The 18,151-nt window shown below is 44.8% G+C and overlaps 1 protein-coding gene across 1 annotated transcript in view; it reads left to right on the plus strand.

The window, feature by feature from the left end:
• The window catches only part of LOC119387263 (ankyrin repeat and IBR domain-containing protein 1), a 66,252-nt gene that overhangs the window by 18,385 nt on the left and 29,716 nt on the right, over positions 1-18,151 (plus strand). The window contains exons 5-10 of the mRNA XM_037654598.2: positions 459-512; positions 1,745-1,862; positions 3,384-3,595; positions 5,615-5,700; positions 8,955-9,099; positions 9,648-9,817. Of these exons, the coding sequence (XP_037510526.1) occupies positions 459-512; positions 1,745-1,862; positions 3,384-3,595; positions 5,615-5,700; positions 8,955-9,099; positions 9,648-9,817 (785 nt within the window). The remainder of the gene's footprint in view (positions 1-458; positions 513-1,744; positions 1,863-3,383; positions 3,596-5,614; positions 5,701-8,954; positions 9,100-9,647; positions 9,818-18,151) is intronic.

Genomic DNA, 18,151 nt, shown 5'->3' on the forward strand with positions numbered 1-18,151 from the left:
TAGCCTTTCTGCAAATTATTAATAGTTATGGAGTCAGAGTTTCGGGTGGCATCGTGGTTAAGCTTGGGCTTGGCTAACATCCTCACTTATTTAGCTAGTGCTTAAAAGTGTGCTTAGTTCCTGTTATGAATGAATAAACTTTCATGTGCTAAAGTAAGAAGGATGGTTTCTTAATGCATATTGCGCACTTCCCTTAGGGCAGTAGTTCATTAAGGTAAACTGTGTAAGAAAAGATGTCTCAACAAGCAGAAGCAGAAGAAGCAACAAATTTTAAGCTGGACAGAAATATAAACACGGAGCGTTAGCTTAGCAAGTGGGCTTTTGAAATTACGTACCGTTGGCTCCTACAACTCTCAGTGTTTCTATCCTTAGCCTTGAGTTAATTGTGGAAGCATGTAGCCATTTGTTGTATGAGGCTGAATGTGTGCATATTTTGTCTTTGTGTTTTGATATTTCAGAGCTGTGTGACTATCAAGCCAAAGGACAAAGACCCGGCGCTCGAGCTTGATAAGGTACTCGAACTTTTCTGATAGTAGCCGTGTGGCTGATTTTCCTAGGTGGAGTGCTTTTGTGCATTGTCCCAATGCTGCTTTTTTTTTGGCTTTGCTTTCTGCAAGTGTGCATATGAAGCAGGGACATGTTTCTCGTCCTTGTTCAAGGAGACAGACAACACACAGACCTCAATACTGCCAAGGTCGTCTCTGAGCAAAGCTGTCGGCAGTTCAAGATATCAACTTTGCTTAGACGGTGTCTATCTGCCATATTTGTTTGTGCTGTCTCGTAACGATAAAAACAAATGATGCCCAGTATCAAGAGGGGGATGCTACCTTTCTTATTTTTGTTCTTGAATGTGAAAAATTGGAGCTTTCTCTTGCCTTTCCCGAATTTTTGTTTTTTTTGTCAACTGCCCTCGTTACATCGACGAAAAATGCAGAGATGCTCAAACGGAAGTTTTTCTTGAAGAATCGCATCAGGGAGAAGGGTAGATCACAATTTAAAATAACATAAACTTATTTTGATATTGTGATCTACCCTTCTGTCGAGACCCAGCTTTCCTCCTGCCCTGCCTTATTATGCATGGTTGGGGTGGCCTTATGCTGAGAATTCACTGCGCAAACATTCTCGTATGTTTGAATTTTCGAATTCCTGTGTCCTCTGCCACAGCATGTTCTTTCTGATACGTTGACCGCTAATGAAATTGCAGCCATGGCGGCCTTGAACAGAAAATTAAACGACTTTATCTTTGTCATACTCTAGCCATGCATGGATATGGTCCGCAACGCCAGAGACCCATGAGGACAAGTGGCTTCTCCCTTAAGGCTGGGTTTTTATAGACTGCGCCATTCTAAGGAAGAAAACAGAGACAATGCTCATTCGCTGGGTCGGCTGTCCTATCCTGAGCTCTCTTTCACCTTCCTTCTCTTCGCACTGGCCCGAGCTCTGTTGCCACTCTTTGTCACTACACACACAGATATTTGAGCCTTCAACGTTATTAGAAATGTCTACCACCATTTGAAATTGGAAATCTGCAGCAGCATCTTTTTTTGACTGCTTACTTGGCAGTGTGCAACATATTGTGTTTATTGTGATTTTTGTAGTTTGCGAAGTTATTCACTATTTTTTGCTTAAGAAAAACAGCATGATGACATAATTTTTTGCATTATATGTAATGCTGGAATCACTGGGAACAACTGTTTATGAAAAAGTTCTGCCATTTGCATATCTTGACTCTTTCTTTTGCCAGGCATACGATGGGTTGCGACCTCAGGATTTGCAGGAAGCCAAAGATCTTCTTCTTGTTGAAACATCTGACATGCTCCATGTGCCTTTGTTCACAGCAGAAGCTCTTCTACGATGCCATGGTACAGTTTATTTCGCTATAAGCTGCTGGCATCTGTCCATAATAGAAATTCTAGTGCTTAATCTGATTTTATTAAGTATTGCTGTGCTTAAGCATTGTTTTCAGTTTTGTCGGTGCAAGCCTGTAGTCATGCGCAGTCATGTAGGGGGAACAAACGTATGACTACTTTAGGAATGAGTTATGCTAGCTTGGGGTAGAATTGAGATGTTTGTGCCTGTGTCATCTTGCAGTGTCTGGAGATTACTTCATTGTTAAATGAGCGGCTGTGTAAGTGTTACGCCCCTGTCAGATGGACAAATTTAATGTCACTTTGATTAGCTTAACCCTTTCCCTACCAAAGACGAGCTGAACTCGTGCACAGTTTGTACCGCTCCCACAGAAGACGAGCTGGGATCGTCCACCCTGAAAGAAGCGTTTGAGGGTGCCACTGCTACCCTGATCCACTTTGCTGTGTTCTCTTTAGCTTGAGCAGATGCCATAGTAAAAAAAATTGAAAACACGCTCAAAGCGTGCATTTTGGTTGAGAAAGGACTTGATTATGGTAACCGTAATTAAAAAAATTTGTCCTGTGCACGAGTAGCATGCGTGTGCCCGCAACAGCTCTGTTGAGAAAAGAAGAAGAGAAAAAAAAAATCGGCTGGTTTGCAAAAGTTTTGTGGAAGGGAGGATAATTTCAGTTCTCCTACTAGTGTGGCAGCGACTACACAGAGCAGCATACTTCCTTTAAATTGTCGGCTTCAGACGAGTGCGTTTCGACTTCTCGGCAGTGGATGCGTTTCGGCAGTGGATGCATCCACTCGGCAGTGGACTCTCGGCAGTGGATGCATCCACTGCCGAGAGTGCGTTTCGACTTCTCGGCAGTGGATGCTGATAGATGTAAACAAACTCCCACTAACACGTCACAGGTTTTCTTTTTTCATAGGCTCGCTTGTCCCTGTGCTTTATTTTTTTTAATTTCAAAGAGACATTTTCTGCACCAAACACTGGAGAGATTAGGGCACTTTTCATGATGCAGTAGTGAGGCCAGTCCTCTGAATATTTTCAAAAAAATGCTTTGCTTGTATCTTGCTAATAAGGTGCTTTCAAATAGCTTTTTGTAGTCATTTAAATACACATATATCAAATAGGAAGATTTTAAAAATTGGTATTTCTATATCTTTTTCGGCAGAAAACACGGTAGGGAATGGGTTAATTGAATTACTATGTAAGCACAAATTCTAAACAGTTCTTTTCTTTTTTTTTGTCATTTTGTCAACACCCGTTTATAAAAACTATAATTTCTCTATCAACAAAAGCTGTCTGTTTTTTAATGCACCAATGCTTTGCTACTCTATGCAGTTCTAACATGCAGCCTGTTTTTAGATGCAATGCCATCTTGCATGCACTTGTGATGACTGGCATATTAGTTTAGTCATATGCATTTGGCTTTTGTAATGCACTAACCTCAGATGGACAACTCTTTAGCTGTTAAACGTGTAGCAAGGAAGTTAAATGTTGATGTGTGTATCCTACTTTGGTGCAGACTGGAGCCAGGTGGCCCTACTGGAAGCATGGGTCCAAGACCCAGTCGGGTGCTGCCTGGCTGCAGGAGTACAGCCAACGACATCTGCAGTGCACGCGTCCGAGCGCAGTAATGATCCCGTGGTGACAGAAGAGTACCAATCGGGCTCTCTCAACTCGTCATCACCTTCGACACCTAGTGGGCCTCAAGGCCGCTCGCCTGCTAGATTGCCTGTGCGTTTCAAATTACTAGTATATAGATGAATAATATAATAATAATAATTGTTGGGGTTTTATGTCACAAAGCCAAGATATGATTATGAGGGATACTGTAGTGGAGAGCTCCTGAAATTTTGACCACCTGGAGTTTGTTAACGTTGCCCTAAATCTAAGTACAGTCGATCCCGGATATATCGAACTCGAAGGGGACCGCCAAATAGTTCGATATATCGATAATTCGAAATATGAAATATGCGTATTTAAAGCTTTAATTAAAGCACTGCAGGCCTCGACACAGTTTTCCGAAATCGTAAAAAAGCGCGAACATAACGATTCGCTCACATATGCCAAAGAACAAGGCAAGAACTTCTTTTGCAAGTTAGCGCACTTTATTTCGCATGCAAATAGTCCATAAACTTGTCTTGCTTCTTGCGCGCCGTGAATTTATTAAGTCATTGTCAATATCACTGAAGCTTTACAAATAAGTCAATTCAGCACCTTCAGCCACAACAGTGGTGATCGACGCTGAACGCTAATGCGAGCTCTGTAGCGCGGTAAAGGGTTTAGCGGTGGCAGCGGCGGCTGGTATCTTCAAACCGCACGGGTCCATTTCCGCAGCACCGGCAAGGTCAGCTATGACCTCGGCATTGATGCAATCAGAAACAGCTACATCGTTATCTGCACCGATAAAGTCACTCGCTGTGCTCCTGTCTGATATGGCGCCCGGAAACGCTAATAAGTCGCAATATTCACTGACGCACCGTACGCTGTAGTCGGCGGTCATGACGCGCCCGAAGTCGTCACCTGGCGCCAAGGTCCGTGAGGAAACAGTGCACGACGGTGCTTTACTTGACGTTGTTCCAAGCACCGGTCATCATTTTTAGCGCTACGAGTGGGACAATGTTTAGTTCGACTCCTGAACGACGATTTATCAAGAACGAAGCGAGAAGTACACATGCCGCAAGAGACAACGCTAAAAATACTGGCTGCACGAAGAAACATTTCTCCACCGTCGACATGTTGGCGATACCGATGGCACTTGTGGCTTTGTAGAAGGCAGCCGCTACTTTGGCGAGAAATGCGAAAAAAAGCGTAGCCTCTGAGATCTGCATTTTAAAACTGAAAACACTAGAAATACGTCACGAGGTTGCAGATCTCGAAGGCCATGCTTTGCGGGCCCGTATGCCATCGTGCGCGGACAAGGAAGGGAATGCAAACATTACAACAAGGCTGCCAAGTCACTTCGAAGTCTCATTTTGGTGCCCTCGGCAATCAGCCTCTTTGAAAAACAATAGCCCATGCGTTAAAACCTGCGGATCACGCGTCAATATACCGGTGAACTGACAAGCGCTGCGCAATGAACTAGAGCAACGCAATTTCATCACCTGCGTGTGACGAGGGACTGGAACTTATAAGAATGCGGCCGAAAAATGATCAATATTTGTTAGGAAAAATGCACTTTCTGGGCTTCGGCGCGGAGCAGCGTTCGATATAGCGGATGTTTCGCTGTGCGGGAGTTCGATATACATGCACACCAGCCCCATACTTTTGCATGGGAAATTCAAGGGGATTTCTCAACTGTTCTATATAGCGAATAATTCGATATATCCGAGATCGACTGTACATACCTAGGCCTCCAGCATTTTGCCTCCATCGAAATGCAGCTGCCGTGGTCGAGATTTGATCCTGCGACCTTCGAGTCGGCAGTCAAGCACCATAACCTTTAGACCATTGTGGCAGGTCATGACAGATAAAGGAAATGCTCCTATAATAGATTGACTAAAGCTTTGGCTTGGCTCTGCAAAGAGGTGTAAAAGTCTTTTAGGTCAGCGAGGCATTATTTTGCTTGTTATATCCTAATTTTTGTTGTTAGGTGGATGAAAGCCTGATGTTTAGTAATGCACGCTTTGCAAGTATTCACTTGTTTATGCTGGTCTTCATTTTGCCTCCTTTTTTCTTGTATGCTGAGCTGTGCTTCATGAATTTAATTTTAGTATGCTTTCTTTTCCTTCTTCTCTCTCTTATGTGTTGCAGTGCAGCATCTGCTCAGAAGTGGTGCATGAGCCAGATCCTGTGATTGTTCCTTGTCAGCACGAGTTCTGCATTTCCTGCTGGCGCAGGTAGTAACCACTCTTTAATTCTTTTTCAATGGAGTGCTTTAGCCCATTCGTTTAGCAGCATTACCAAGATGCTGTGGCTTTACAAATGTCGGCAAGATGGAAAACAGTGCACACAAACAATATCAGAAAAGAAGACAGACAATGTGTTGTGTTTGTCTCAATTCTGCGTTCCTCTCATGTTTGCTTTTTAAGCACCTTGCTCTGGTAGGGGCGCAGTGCAGCCTAGCATACGTAGGAATCGCTTAGAGGGACACCAAAGAGAAAAAATATATTTCTTATATTAGTAAAGTGTTCTTTCGCAGTACCAAAATCACCACGCTGAGAAGATGCTTGGTGAGTGAGAAAACACACAAAGGAAAATGTGGGTGGTGCTGCTGCCTTGAAAATTAGTGCACCACGACATCATAGATTTCTGTGACATCATATAATCTACGATGTCATTAAATCGCCATGATGTCATAGATTTTGACGGCATCTACTAGGGCCTGCATAGTTCCTAATCGGTAAAAATGAAGTACATAGGCTTCTGAGGGTGCCAGAAACTTTATATACCAAGTTTCAGGAAATGTCATTGAGCCAGTGTCACCAAAATACAAAAAATACGCTTTGAGATCCACGACGTCACGTGCGAAGCTTTCCGCTCTAGATTTAAAAATAAAACTTTGACCTTGATTTTCTCCTCCATTAATAAACCTATGATGGCGAAATTAACGTCATTCGAGTTTTCAGGGTCCAGTTTATCAATATAAACCAATTCGTTGTTCTACTTTAGTGTCCCTTTAATGTGGATAAATTTGTTGGATAAAACTGCGTACAGTTTGGTACAGGGGAAGTACAGTTTGCAGTATTGGTAATGACACTGAATGTGTTAAAATCGTGCCTTGGAATTGGCAAATTGTCAAAGGACAAAAAGATAATCTGTTGGGGTAGGGAACCTGGTGTCAGAAACACTTATCTACCTACTCGATGAAATTTCAGGTCTGCAATGTTTTCCTTGCTTTGCATTTACTGGAGACACACTATTGCATTCAAGCAAAAGGAGTGCAGGCGTTACTGGTTTTTTCATTTACTGCTATACTTGCAGAATTTTCTGAATTATCAGTTGTCAAAAAGCTACAGTGTGCATTTAGAACCATAAGTAACAGTCGCGTGTTAGCCATGGTGCTGGGTCTAAGGCCTACTGTCCATGCTGCACCTAGTGTTTCCAAGTTCTCTCTTTTGAACATGGTTTACTTTCTTCAAACCTTTGTGCCCTTTTTTAAATCCCATTTATCATCACCGTCACTCCACAATGTGGCTTACTACAATACAGTTAAACCCCTCAATTACGAAAGCCCTCAAGAACGAAATTCTGAAATCTGGAGTCCCTGGTGAACGTCCATAGAGTTCAATGCACTTGTCCTCTCTTGACAGCGAAGAGATTTTAAAAAGCGCTCCCGCAATAACGAAATTTTCTGTAGTGATCCGCAACATTTCAACCCATGAGCTAGTTCAGAACCCAGAAGTCCGAAAATGCCAGATATGGAAGCGGGTGTTTCGTCTGCAAGCAGTGATGACCTGCAGCCACTGGCTGAAGCATGGGAGGCACTTCGCTGCGTCGATGGAGTGATAGCAGACACTGTTGAACTACACGACTTTCTGTGTGCTGACACCGGCCTGATCATGCACGAAGAGTTCAGCGACGACGCTACCATCGAAAGTGTGCGCAAAGAATATGAGAGTGACAACGAGAGGGAGGAAAGCAATGAAACGCAAGAAAGGCAAGGAAGTTCGCGGGAAGTGATTGATGCTTTTGACATGATTCGCATTTTCCTCGGTGCCCACAACGATGATGAAGCTATGCAAAGCTTACTAAGCTGCGAGGCTCAAGCTGTCAGGCTCCTTCAAAGCAACGCGAAACAGAGCAAGATCTGAGACTTCTTTAAATAAATTTTAGTTGTACGAAGTGGTGCGTGTATTCTTCTGTTTTCGCGACGACATTCTCATGAGAACGAACAAAGATCGCTTCCCCGGCGATTTTGTTATTGAGGGGTTTGACTGTACTCCCCACTGCAGCTTTTTCATTCTAAGACCTTGGTATAGTCACCTTATTGATTTCATTGAAGAAGCGTAATATGTGGTTTAACATTTTTTTTTGGCATGACTTGCTTTTACTATAAAATAACTGGTAACCTGCCTAGGATGTTGAAGTGCCAAACTAAAATTGTAAACTCTTTTCCTACTGCGGGGAAAATAGGTGTTTTTTTGTAGGTTACACTAGATCTTTTTTGCTGAAGGAACTACTGCACCTAATATTTTATGTAATACATAAATGAAAAACTGAATGAGCGAACTTTTCATGTATACAAGTGTCATCAATGAGATGTATGTAATGCGAGCCATATAAATTGCCAGATTCAAGATTGTGGGACAAAAATTGAATGGACTTTTTAAAAACACGCTTCTATCTACTAAGGAAAAAATATAACAAATTGAGGTATACAAAATGCACTGGGATCTAATAGGCACAATCTCTGATTAACTCACTTTTTTTTTATTGAACAGGTTTTGCCCGACAAAGATCTCACTGTAAACACTACAATTTGGAGCACCATGTGGCAAAGCAGTTCCTCAATGTAAAGCATAGCGTAACGCCGCATATCTTGAAGTGAACTCTTGTTTTCTGCTTGATTTTCTGGTCACACTTGCATTTCTTGCAGTTTTTATAAGTTGCCATCCTGGCAGGCTGGTTCTGAAACACGAACTGAGTTGGCTGAAAGCGGAAAGCCAAGGTGACCGATGTTCTGGGCTCGTTTGCATTGTCCTTGCTCTAAAAGGCAAAGTCCGACCAAAAAGCGTCGTCCTCAGACTCGCTGCTGCTTGTTAAATAGATAAAAATCAGCTGCAAACACATGGAATGCCGATATCTGCTATCTTTCGAAGCACACGTGCGCGCCACATCCGGCAGCTGCCACTTTTGCTGTCCACTTAGATGATCGCGGAACTTCGGAGCATGTTCAAAACTCAAGGCGATGGGGGAAAAAAGCAAACTACATAAAGAAGAAAACTTTAGTTCTCCTTCACAACTGATAGCACAGTGTGTCCATGAACGTGCGGAATGTCTGGAAATGCGACAATTCATACCATCAATAGCGGGCTATTGATGCCCTATGGGTGCAGTAGGGAAAAGAGTTAAGCATCACAGTTGAAAATTTCACCAGGCATGGATTGCTTACTAGTTGTGTTAAACTTGTGTTTCCTGCCATGTTTTGTAGCTACCTCACAATCAAGATTCAGGAAGGGGATGTGCACAGCATTGTGTGCCCTGCTGTTGGCTGTTCTCAGCTTGTTCCTGTGGACATCATTGAGCACATTGTCAGCCCCGACATGGTGCGCCGATATTTACAGTTTGACATTGAGGTGAGTTCATAAAAAACCAGACACTTTGCTGCTATTGCTGTCATCCCAAACGTGTATTCTGTTGAAGTTTATTGCAATGATTTAGCGATATAACTGACATCGTTCGTAAAAATGATAGGACTGTGACTAGTTAATTTAGGTTAATTTATTAATTGAGCTTGAATGGCATATGTAGTATAGCAGTGGCGTGCAGCTCAGTGACAGTGACAAGAAAATGTCTCCTCATCTCTCATCTTGCATCCTGGGAAATGCAAAAGAAATGCAATGGTGATGATATCACTCCATGACCATCCAGCAATAAAGGCGATGCTACAGATTACGCTCCCCCATGGAGGCGATTTCCAAATGAAAATTTGTGTGGTGTATATGGAGCTGTGTAAATCTGTTACACAATTGATCATTGGACAATCTGTGTCATGACTGCAATGCACACCATTTGATCCTGTAAAATTATTACCTTGGTACATTGACCTTGATTTTGTCACATGTTTTGGGAAACTGGCTTGGTTGAGATAAGGACATTGCTGTTGCCTATCCAATCGTGACAGGCCTTTGTCGAGAGCAACCCAAACTTCAAGTGGTGCCCGTGGGCCGGTTGTGGGAGGGCAGTGCACCTGCCAGAATCTGTTGACCCACCTCCTTTGCGCCTTCCCAAGTCCACTCCCAGAGAGCCCATGTCACACTCTGTGGATTGTGGAAATCGCCACTATTTTTGCTGGTGAGTTCACCTCAGTGCTTGCTTTTATTGTTGAACTGCTGTGCTTTGTGCATTGATGTAACACTCCATTCAAGCTGGGACGAAAGTAATTATGCGTAGACTGATCTTGTGAGCCTCACTGCATCACTTCTGTCTCAAGGGATGCTGGTAGGGATTGCACTTCCTGCATTGAAGGCAACTAATGCTGCAAGTGCATAGACTCTGAACGTTGCCTCATTACGAAATGCCTTCTCGTGGTGAGAACTGGAATGTGAGGGTTAGAAGTTCTACATCGAGGCGCACATTTGATCTCCATAATTCTCAACATTCAATGCAGTCAACAATGCGGTCAGCTAGGGCGTTCTGCTCGAGGATGCATCAAACCCAGGTAATGTGGAAGAGTGATGAGGGCCACTGGCACAGTGGCGCTAAGAGTTTATGTGTACATGCTTTCTGAATGTGGCGAGACCTGTCTGTCGGCACACATGTATTAGCTAGTTGAAGTGAAGCCTTCTTTTGGGTGGTATTGAGGCTGTCACAGTGAACAAGAAGGTAAAGAAATTGCGAGAGTTGCTAACTTATTTGCAATGCTTTGTTTTGGAAGACTTACCTGTTAGTGGGCTTAGACACATACTTCATGGTTTGCTTGCAGAAAAGGTCCATAATAAAATCTTCCACTCTTTGCAACATACTTTAGGTCTTCTGGTGGGCCAGTGACTTGTGGGTGGCATTATGATAGCTTTTGATTTGACTTCCTAAGTGACAGCTTCTGTTGGCAGCCTCATTTATTCATAATGGTACTGAATGCAAACACGAGTCAAGGGACAAGAGAATAGGGACACAGCAATGTTGGTGCTCAGCACCGTTACGAATGATTTGTTCCAGCTAGCCCAACTTTCAACTCTGTTGAACCATTGAGTTGGCTTGCTAGCTGAACAACCTCTGCCACTATAAAACCAATTCGCTCCTGAAGCCGGTATCCCACTCTGTGAGTTGACAACCATCAGCATGATACCGTGTAGCTTCTTTGAATTAACAGTATAAAACTGGTGGGTTGCACAAGCATCATCATGGGGTAAAGAGCGTCAGTGGTGGGACTGAACTCCCTTAGCTCGAAACAGTTCTTTCAGCTAATCATGTTAGACTAGCTTGGAAACGTGTAATCAGGAATACACCTGAATTACGTTTACAAGTAATCTTTTGAAAATACAGTTCATAATTGACAAGCACTATCAACGTCAATATAATGGATATGAATATGACATGTTATCGGACATAATGAACTAAGCCTGCAAGGTTTCTTGCCAATACAATCCTATGATGAGCCTGTGCTTACAATGAATGCAGGATCATAACGAAACTAGTTTAGTGTTAGACACAACGTCAGTTATCAAGTTTATGACTGTGTAGGGGTATCAAAATGGCTAGTGGTCCTAAACCTAATTATTAAGTAAACATATGTTGTATCAGTGGACGCAGCACGCAGTTGTTAAACATGAGTCAGTTAAACATGAAAGCAGTAGAAGCAGTAGTAGTTTTAGAGAGTGGAAAATCTGGGTAATTTGGTAATAGCTAGGGGTGTGTGAATATTCGAAATTTCGAATATTTTTCGAATAGTGTTTGCTATTCGATTCGATTCGCACTGGAATTTTACTATTCGAACAATTCGATCTTCCCAAAGACAGATACAGTCAACGTCCAATTGAAAGTGACCCCTTAAGATTTTCCATATGCTTTACTTCATTACACTTTCATATTGCGGCAAAGCTACCTTTCAAGCTGTGTTATGGTCGAACTTAGCCAAGACACAGTCAACGTCATATTGGAAGTGGTCCCTAGATTTTCAATATGCTTCACCTCATCACACCCTCCTATTGCGGCAAAGCTGCTTTTCAAGCTCCGCTACGGTCGCAAATGTATTAACTCAAGAAAACGCTGATTCCAACATGGAGATGAAAGATGTGGCAGAGTTGGGGGCTCAATTAATGCTGTTTTGGACCTGAAATTTGGGCAGGAAGTCTGAAAAATCAGAAAAAAATTTAATGACGCAAAGAAGACGGGGACGAAGCGAAGACACGAACAGACAGACACGGGCGCCAACTTCCAACTGTTTATTATCAGAAACCACGCCGATTTATGTAGGCTGCCGAACAAGGTACAGTAAAACCCCGTTACAGTGAAACCTCGTTAATACGTACCTGCCGGGAACGCGGCATAACTACGCACTAAACGGCAGTACGCATTAAACACCAAGTACAAATTTGCATCTCCTAGCGTACGCCATTGCCGCCTGCAAATAAATAGAGTGACACAGCAAATATTGCCTAAAGTACCCACCGCAAAGCCTTTTCTTTCTTTTTGCCAATGTGGAGAAAAGATCCTGGCACACTCGCACGACCGCCCGATAACGTGTAGTGGCGACGCCGAAGAGCATTTCGAAACTATTGCAGGGTCCCTGACACGCGGTCAACGCAGTGACCGACATAGCGACAGAACGGACAGTGTGATTTCCGCGGTATATGTGTGTGCGTCTAACCGCGATCTGCCACTAAACGAAAACTGACGCAGTTCCAGTGAAACGCGGTACGGCCGCGTGGAGCCGATCGTCTCCCGGCTAGTTGCGTGCAGCGCGTCGCCTACTTGGCTCACGCCGTCACCACCGGGTCGCTTGCTGTGCCGCCCGCGCGCATTTATCGTGGGAATGTTGTTCGTACCCACTTCGCTCCAGATCGTGCACAGATGCGGCGAGTAGCTTGTTCGGTTAACGCAGCGATGACGAGCTTCATGCAAGCGATGCGCACTCCGCGATTCTCTAGCGGCCCTGGCAGCGGACGGAGGCGCGTTGGGTGGTCGCCTAATAAAAGCGTGCAGTATGGTTACAACCGCGCTACGCTTGCTGTATCGTACACGTGCGTTTAGTGTGATAGCGTCAATGCAGCGAGGTTTCTCGGCGCCCGCGACCCGCAACGCTAACTACGCAACAGCGATCTGCTTTCGCTTTAAGCGGTGTGCGCCTGATGACGGCTTAGTAGCGTTTGCTGTCGGGCTAGTTCGTACATGGCTGCTGAAGTTCTTCGACCCTGCCCGAGCATTTGTGCCATTAATTCGACTTCAGCCTTGAAGACGGCCGCGCACAACGAAGCGGCAGCGATCGGCGGCCCAGCGCGGTCGCCTAATAAAAGCGTGCAGTAGGCTTAAAAGTAGCGCTGCGCCGCACGCGTGCCCGAGGAGATAGCTGAAGATACTTATTGTGATAAGGTTGTCGGCGATAAGTCATGTCGGCGCGTTCGTCGGCGGCCGCCACCGCGCCTTCGTTCTTTCCGGATGCTTAACCGCAAAGGCGTCGCCGCAATCGCGCGGAAGTCGGAATCGGGGATCGACTGATCTGCGCACTTCTCAAAAAGGACGAAGAGCGGCACATTCTGGCGTCGGGAAGCTGAGCGGCACAGTAAAATTTTATGGCACAAAAAGTTATCGCGGTACGCAGGGTACGCACTAACCGGTAGGCATAGGGCGAACCACTACGGCTTAAGCGGTCAGCGAATGCATTGGGCTCTATGGGACTCGGTCGGGGATTTGTCGCAACTACGTTTTAACCGTTAGTACGTTTAAAGCGGGTACGTATTAACGAGGTTTGACTGTAATTCGGACTTCACGGGACCAGAGAGAATGTCCGAATTAACCGAGGGTTCGAATTATCGCGAGTACGATCAAAACACTAGAAAAATGTTTCCGCCACCACCAGACTTTTATTTCTTAAAGAAGTCGGTGATCGCGGTTTGCTTCGCGGAGGCAACGTGCAAGGAAATCACAATTTTGCTAAGTTCCTGAAGGTCCGCGCACACTGTGCCGCAAAGCGGCGGTCTAGCTGACGCAGCCAGGTCATCCAAGCCTTTCTATTAAAGCGGTAGTCGACAGGCAGCTGCTTAATGTTCTTCAAACATCTTGGCTTCGCAGAAGCCTTTCCTATCACCAGCAGCGGCAACTACTCTGTGCCGGTCATGCTCGTAGCCAGAAGAACCGTCACCCGCTCTTTTCTCCGTTTCCCGCCGACGCACGGGTCCCCCTTAAACACGATCGTCTTGTCAGGCGCTGTCTCGTCAGTGTTGAAAATGTTGCACGGCTCGTACGTAGAAAGGAGTGCGGAAAGTCCGGAACGCCAGGCCTGCACAACGCTTCACCGCGCACGTTGCGGAACACCAGGGGTGCTATCGCGGAACGATGCCTTATGCCATATTCTATGCTATTCTTATCATCCACCACTCATGGCTGGCTGATCGCGTTGATACAGTGGCTAGTACGGTCCGATATTCTAGGGACCGTAACCCATGCCGTAACTGTAGCGTTGATAACGCGGACGGACCGTCGCCATGTTGCCTGTTGCTGATGACAGTAGCGATGCACTGCCTTTCATTGTGTATGTGCCTCCGAGATGCAAAGCTCGTTTTAAATCTCGGAGGCCATAATCCGATCTCGTTACCTCGTTTTAAATCTCGGAGGCCATGATCCGATCTCGAAATTGTTCAGATGCGCCGTCGATTTCGGCTGCGAATCCGAATTATATCCGAACCGCGGCCGTGGCGGTATCCGCTGCTGCTTCCCCGTCTCGACCCGACCTCGGTCGGGAGTTCGAATTAACCGAAGCGCGGTCGAATCTGTCCGAATTAATGAGTTCTCAGCCATCGAACAATGCACATTTTGGCCGGGACCAGACGCCGCGTCCGAATTAACCGAAATTCCGAATTAACGGGGGTCGAATTAACGAGATTTTACTGTAATCCCATAACAGAAATTGAGGCATGGCAGAACTAACAATTCATCATGAGCCACTAATACAGAGTCAAGGCATGCGCCGGAACTGCACTAACGCGATCGAACTATGAAAACATGCCAGCACCTATGAACATGTGCCAACCCTAGTGAGAGGCAAAATGAGCATCGCAAAAAGATAGCTTCTTTCTCGCTTAGATCAACTGATGGGGCTCTAACTCACTGGCTTAGTTCCCCATCACTTGATCGCTTGCCCCGTCACTTGACCTAAGCGAGAAAGAAGCTATCTTTTTGAAAGATAGCCTTTAGACATGTAGAGTTTGGATTGTGCGATGCTCATTTTGCGTGTCACTAGGGTTGGCACATGTTCATAGGTGCTGGCATGTTTTCATAGTTCGATCGCGTTAGTGCAGTTCCGGCGCATGCCTTGACTCTGTATTAGTGGCTCATAATGAATTGTTAGTTCTGCCATGTCTCAATTTCTGTTATGGGATTACCTTGTTCGGCAGCCTATATAAATTGGCGCGGTTTCTGATAATAAACAGTTGGAAGTTGGCGCCCGTGTCTGTCTGTTCGTGTCTTCGCTTCGTCCACGTCTTCTTTGCGTCATTAGTTTTTTCCTCAAGTTATGAACCAACTAGCTCAGCAACAAGCCCTGCTGAAAAATCGGACGCTGAAGCTTTTTGGCATCCAAAATTTCAGATGTTCTTATATATCGACATCTACGAGGCAGATTTGGAACTCCGGACTTGAAGGGAGCACACTCTTGTCCGCCACATCAGTTGGGCTTCCACAAAAGTTGAAAGAGGAGGAGAGGCTGAGGAAATGGCATCTTTGCTTATCACGTGTAAAGTGTTGTCGGCAACACTTTGGTTGCACCAAATTGTGTACATAAATACAATTTGGCCTCTACATTGCCTCATTCTTGATAAGACTACTATGAAACACCACCCTGCCAGTGCTTCATCGACCTAGCGAAAAGAAACACTTTCATGTTGCTATCTCATAAGAATATGCTTAAGAATCTTCTCCAACTTTTTTTTCTGCAGTTTCGCTTCGAAGTATTCGTGAAATATTCTAGGAATATTTGATTCGATTCGCACTCACACTTCAATATTCGAACTCGCTCCGCACCCAAAATTTTGCGATTTGCACAGCTCTAGTAATAACCTGTTACTGAGTAATGCAAACTACATTTTTTATTTTACAGTTATTGCGTTAAGCATGACACTGTTATAACGAGCATTTACTATACAGTAATACCTCGTTAACTCGAAGTATTAAAAACCAGAAAAAATTTCAAGATAAGCAAATTTTCGAGATAAGCAAAGTTACGCAAATTTCATTGAGAAGTCCAGTTCTATCTAAGAACATTATCACTAATGACCAGCTTCTTAACAGGAGCACCTAAGTCACTCTTTGTAAAGGTTTTAAAGAAAAATAATGACATACCAGAGCTATCAACCAGCTGTGACTTTTGGCAATGCCTTTTTATTTAATGCAGAAAGACAGACTAAGGCTGGTCTGCCTCTCAGTAACACTTGCACCTAGCAAAGCTTTCTCGAGTTGCTTAACACATCGCATGTAGCGATCGTCCGCGCCGCTGCACTGAACTTTATTTAGCATTAAGCAAAGCATGTTTCTTGTTTCGGCTGATGTCGCCCTTTGAGTAGCTGCGTTGACACTACCACGATCACTGTGCGTGACGCCATGGTGTTTCATTTAAGAAAATGGTCAAGCCAGCCGATGTTGCAGGTGAGATCGGTGTGGCCCACCGCCAAGTCCAGAGAATCGGCCTTCCCTGTCAAAGTTGTGACTGGAAGGGGCTCCTCTTGCACAATGCAGCCACACAATCAGCGCAGTTTTGACGTCCGGAAACTTCGAGCCTCAAATCTGCTTCTTTGATTAGGGCTACCTTTCATTGCAGCATCAGTGACTTGCTTTGCTTTGGCGGCATTATCCTCATCACATCGCATCCGCGTGACGTGCGTTGCGTAAATAAAATACTGAAATCACATCTGTGACGGTAAACAAAATGACGTGTACAAACCGTGCTATTTTGCAGGGCTTGCCTCTGTGCACGTCTATAGCGCCACATGACGTGACACAGGGTTGCTTGACAAAGTTATGCTGCTAGGTTCCAACTTCACAGTCGGGAACAGTGTCAGCTTTGTCGTAAGCGCGGCAGCCTCACGTGAACCTTGTGAAATGTATGACATTTTGCCGCTAGTATTTCATGAAACAGTTCGGTGGCGAAGTTTTTGTTCCACTTTTAGTGAAGATTTCGAGATAACCGAAAGTGGGCACGGAAATACTTCGAGATAATGGGCAAAATATACATTGCACCTATGGGAAATCGTTCGGTACTGTGGAAAATTTCGACTTACTTAGCCGATTTTTTCGATATATACGAGTTCAAGTTAACGAGGTATTACTGTATATACAAAGCCCCCTGTACTGGTTCAACTACAGGACATTTGTGTTTTGCTGACAGCTTCTGGATTGCGATGAAAATTTTAGCCCTTTAACTTTAACATTTGTTTATTACCTTATATTGCTGATTATAAGTCGACGTTTTTTTTTTTTTTTCATAAAATGACCTTCCACAGTTCGGGGGTCGACCTATAATCGGAGTTGACCTATACGCGGAATCGTAAAGTCGACTTATCTGTGGGGTCCGACGAAAGGTTGTCGTCCTCGTATTTCCTGCTATTTGACGCATTGATAACATCTGCCACAGAGGCAGCGGAGTCGCGGCAACAGCTATCTCCCAACACGCACATGCCACTTCCGGAGCCGGACATTTTTGTGATCTGCCACGACGATCGCGAAAATATAGCGAAACCACATGAGGCGAAACGACGGATTGCGTTTAAAAATCACCGCCGCGCGCCATTAATGCGAACTGCTTGGGAAACAAGGTCTCGAAAGCAGCATTTCATACCTTTGATAGAGGGCGAATGATGTTCTATGAATAAAGAGGAATTTACCTTGCGATGCGCCCTGCAGTTTTGTTTTCATACAATAGAAACGATTCGTTGACAAACCATCGGCGTCCGTGTGGGCTGGCAACACTTCGCGGGGAACTAAACCACATGACCAGTCAAATGGGCCCACAAGCTTTTTCGCCTCTTTTTGCACTCACGCCTGTTCACCATTTCTGCATTTCACTTCGCTTGCGAGCAGTGGTGTGCACAATTTGCGACGCTGCCTAATGGACGCCAAGATGCCACCGCTACGCTGGCAACAGTACAGCGCTGCTTTCAAGAGGCAAGCGATCCTCTACGCAGAGTCGGAAAGCAACGTTAAAGCAGGACGCAAGTTTGATGTGTCAGAAAAGTGCGTGAGGGAATGGAGAAAACAAAGGACCAAGATCTTCGCATGTGCTGCTTCACACCGTTCCTTTCACGGACTGAAGTCTGGACGATACCCTGCCGTTGAGGAGGCAGTTCAAGATTGGGTTCACAACCACCAGCACCCGTTCCGACGGCGAGCAGCAGCAGTGGCTCACACGATGGCAATGACCGTGACTGCGTCCTTCTCTCAAGCGACGACGAGTCGTAAGCAATGTTTCACGGGCAAATA

The sequence above is a fragment of the Rhipicephalus sanguineus genome, chromosome 3 (genome assembly GCF_013339695.2).
Source record: "Rhipicephalus sanguineus isolate Rsan-2018 chromosome 3, BIME_Rsan_1.4, whole genome shotgun sequence".
Taxonomy (NCBI): domain Eukaryota; kingdom Metazoa; phylum Arthropoda; class Arachnida; order Ixodida; family Ixodidae; genus Rhipicephalus; species Rhipicephalus sanguineus.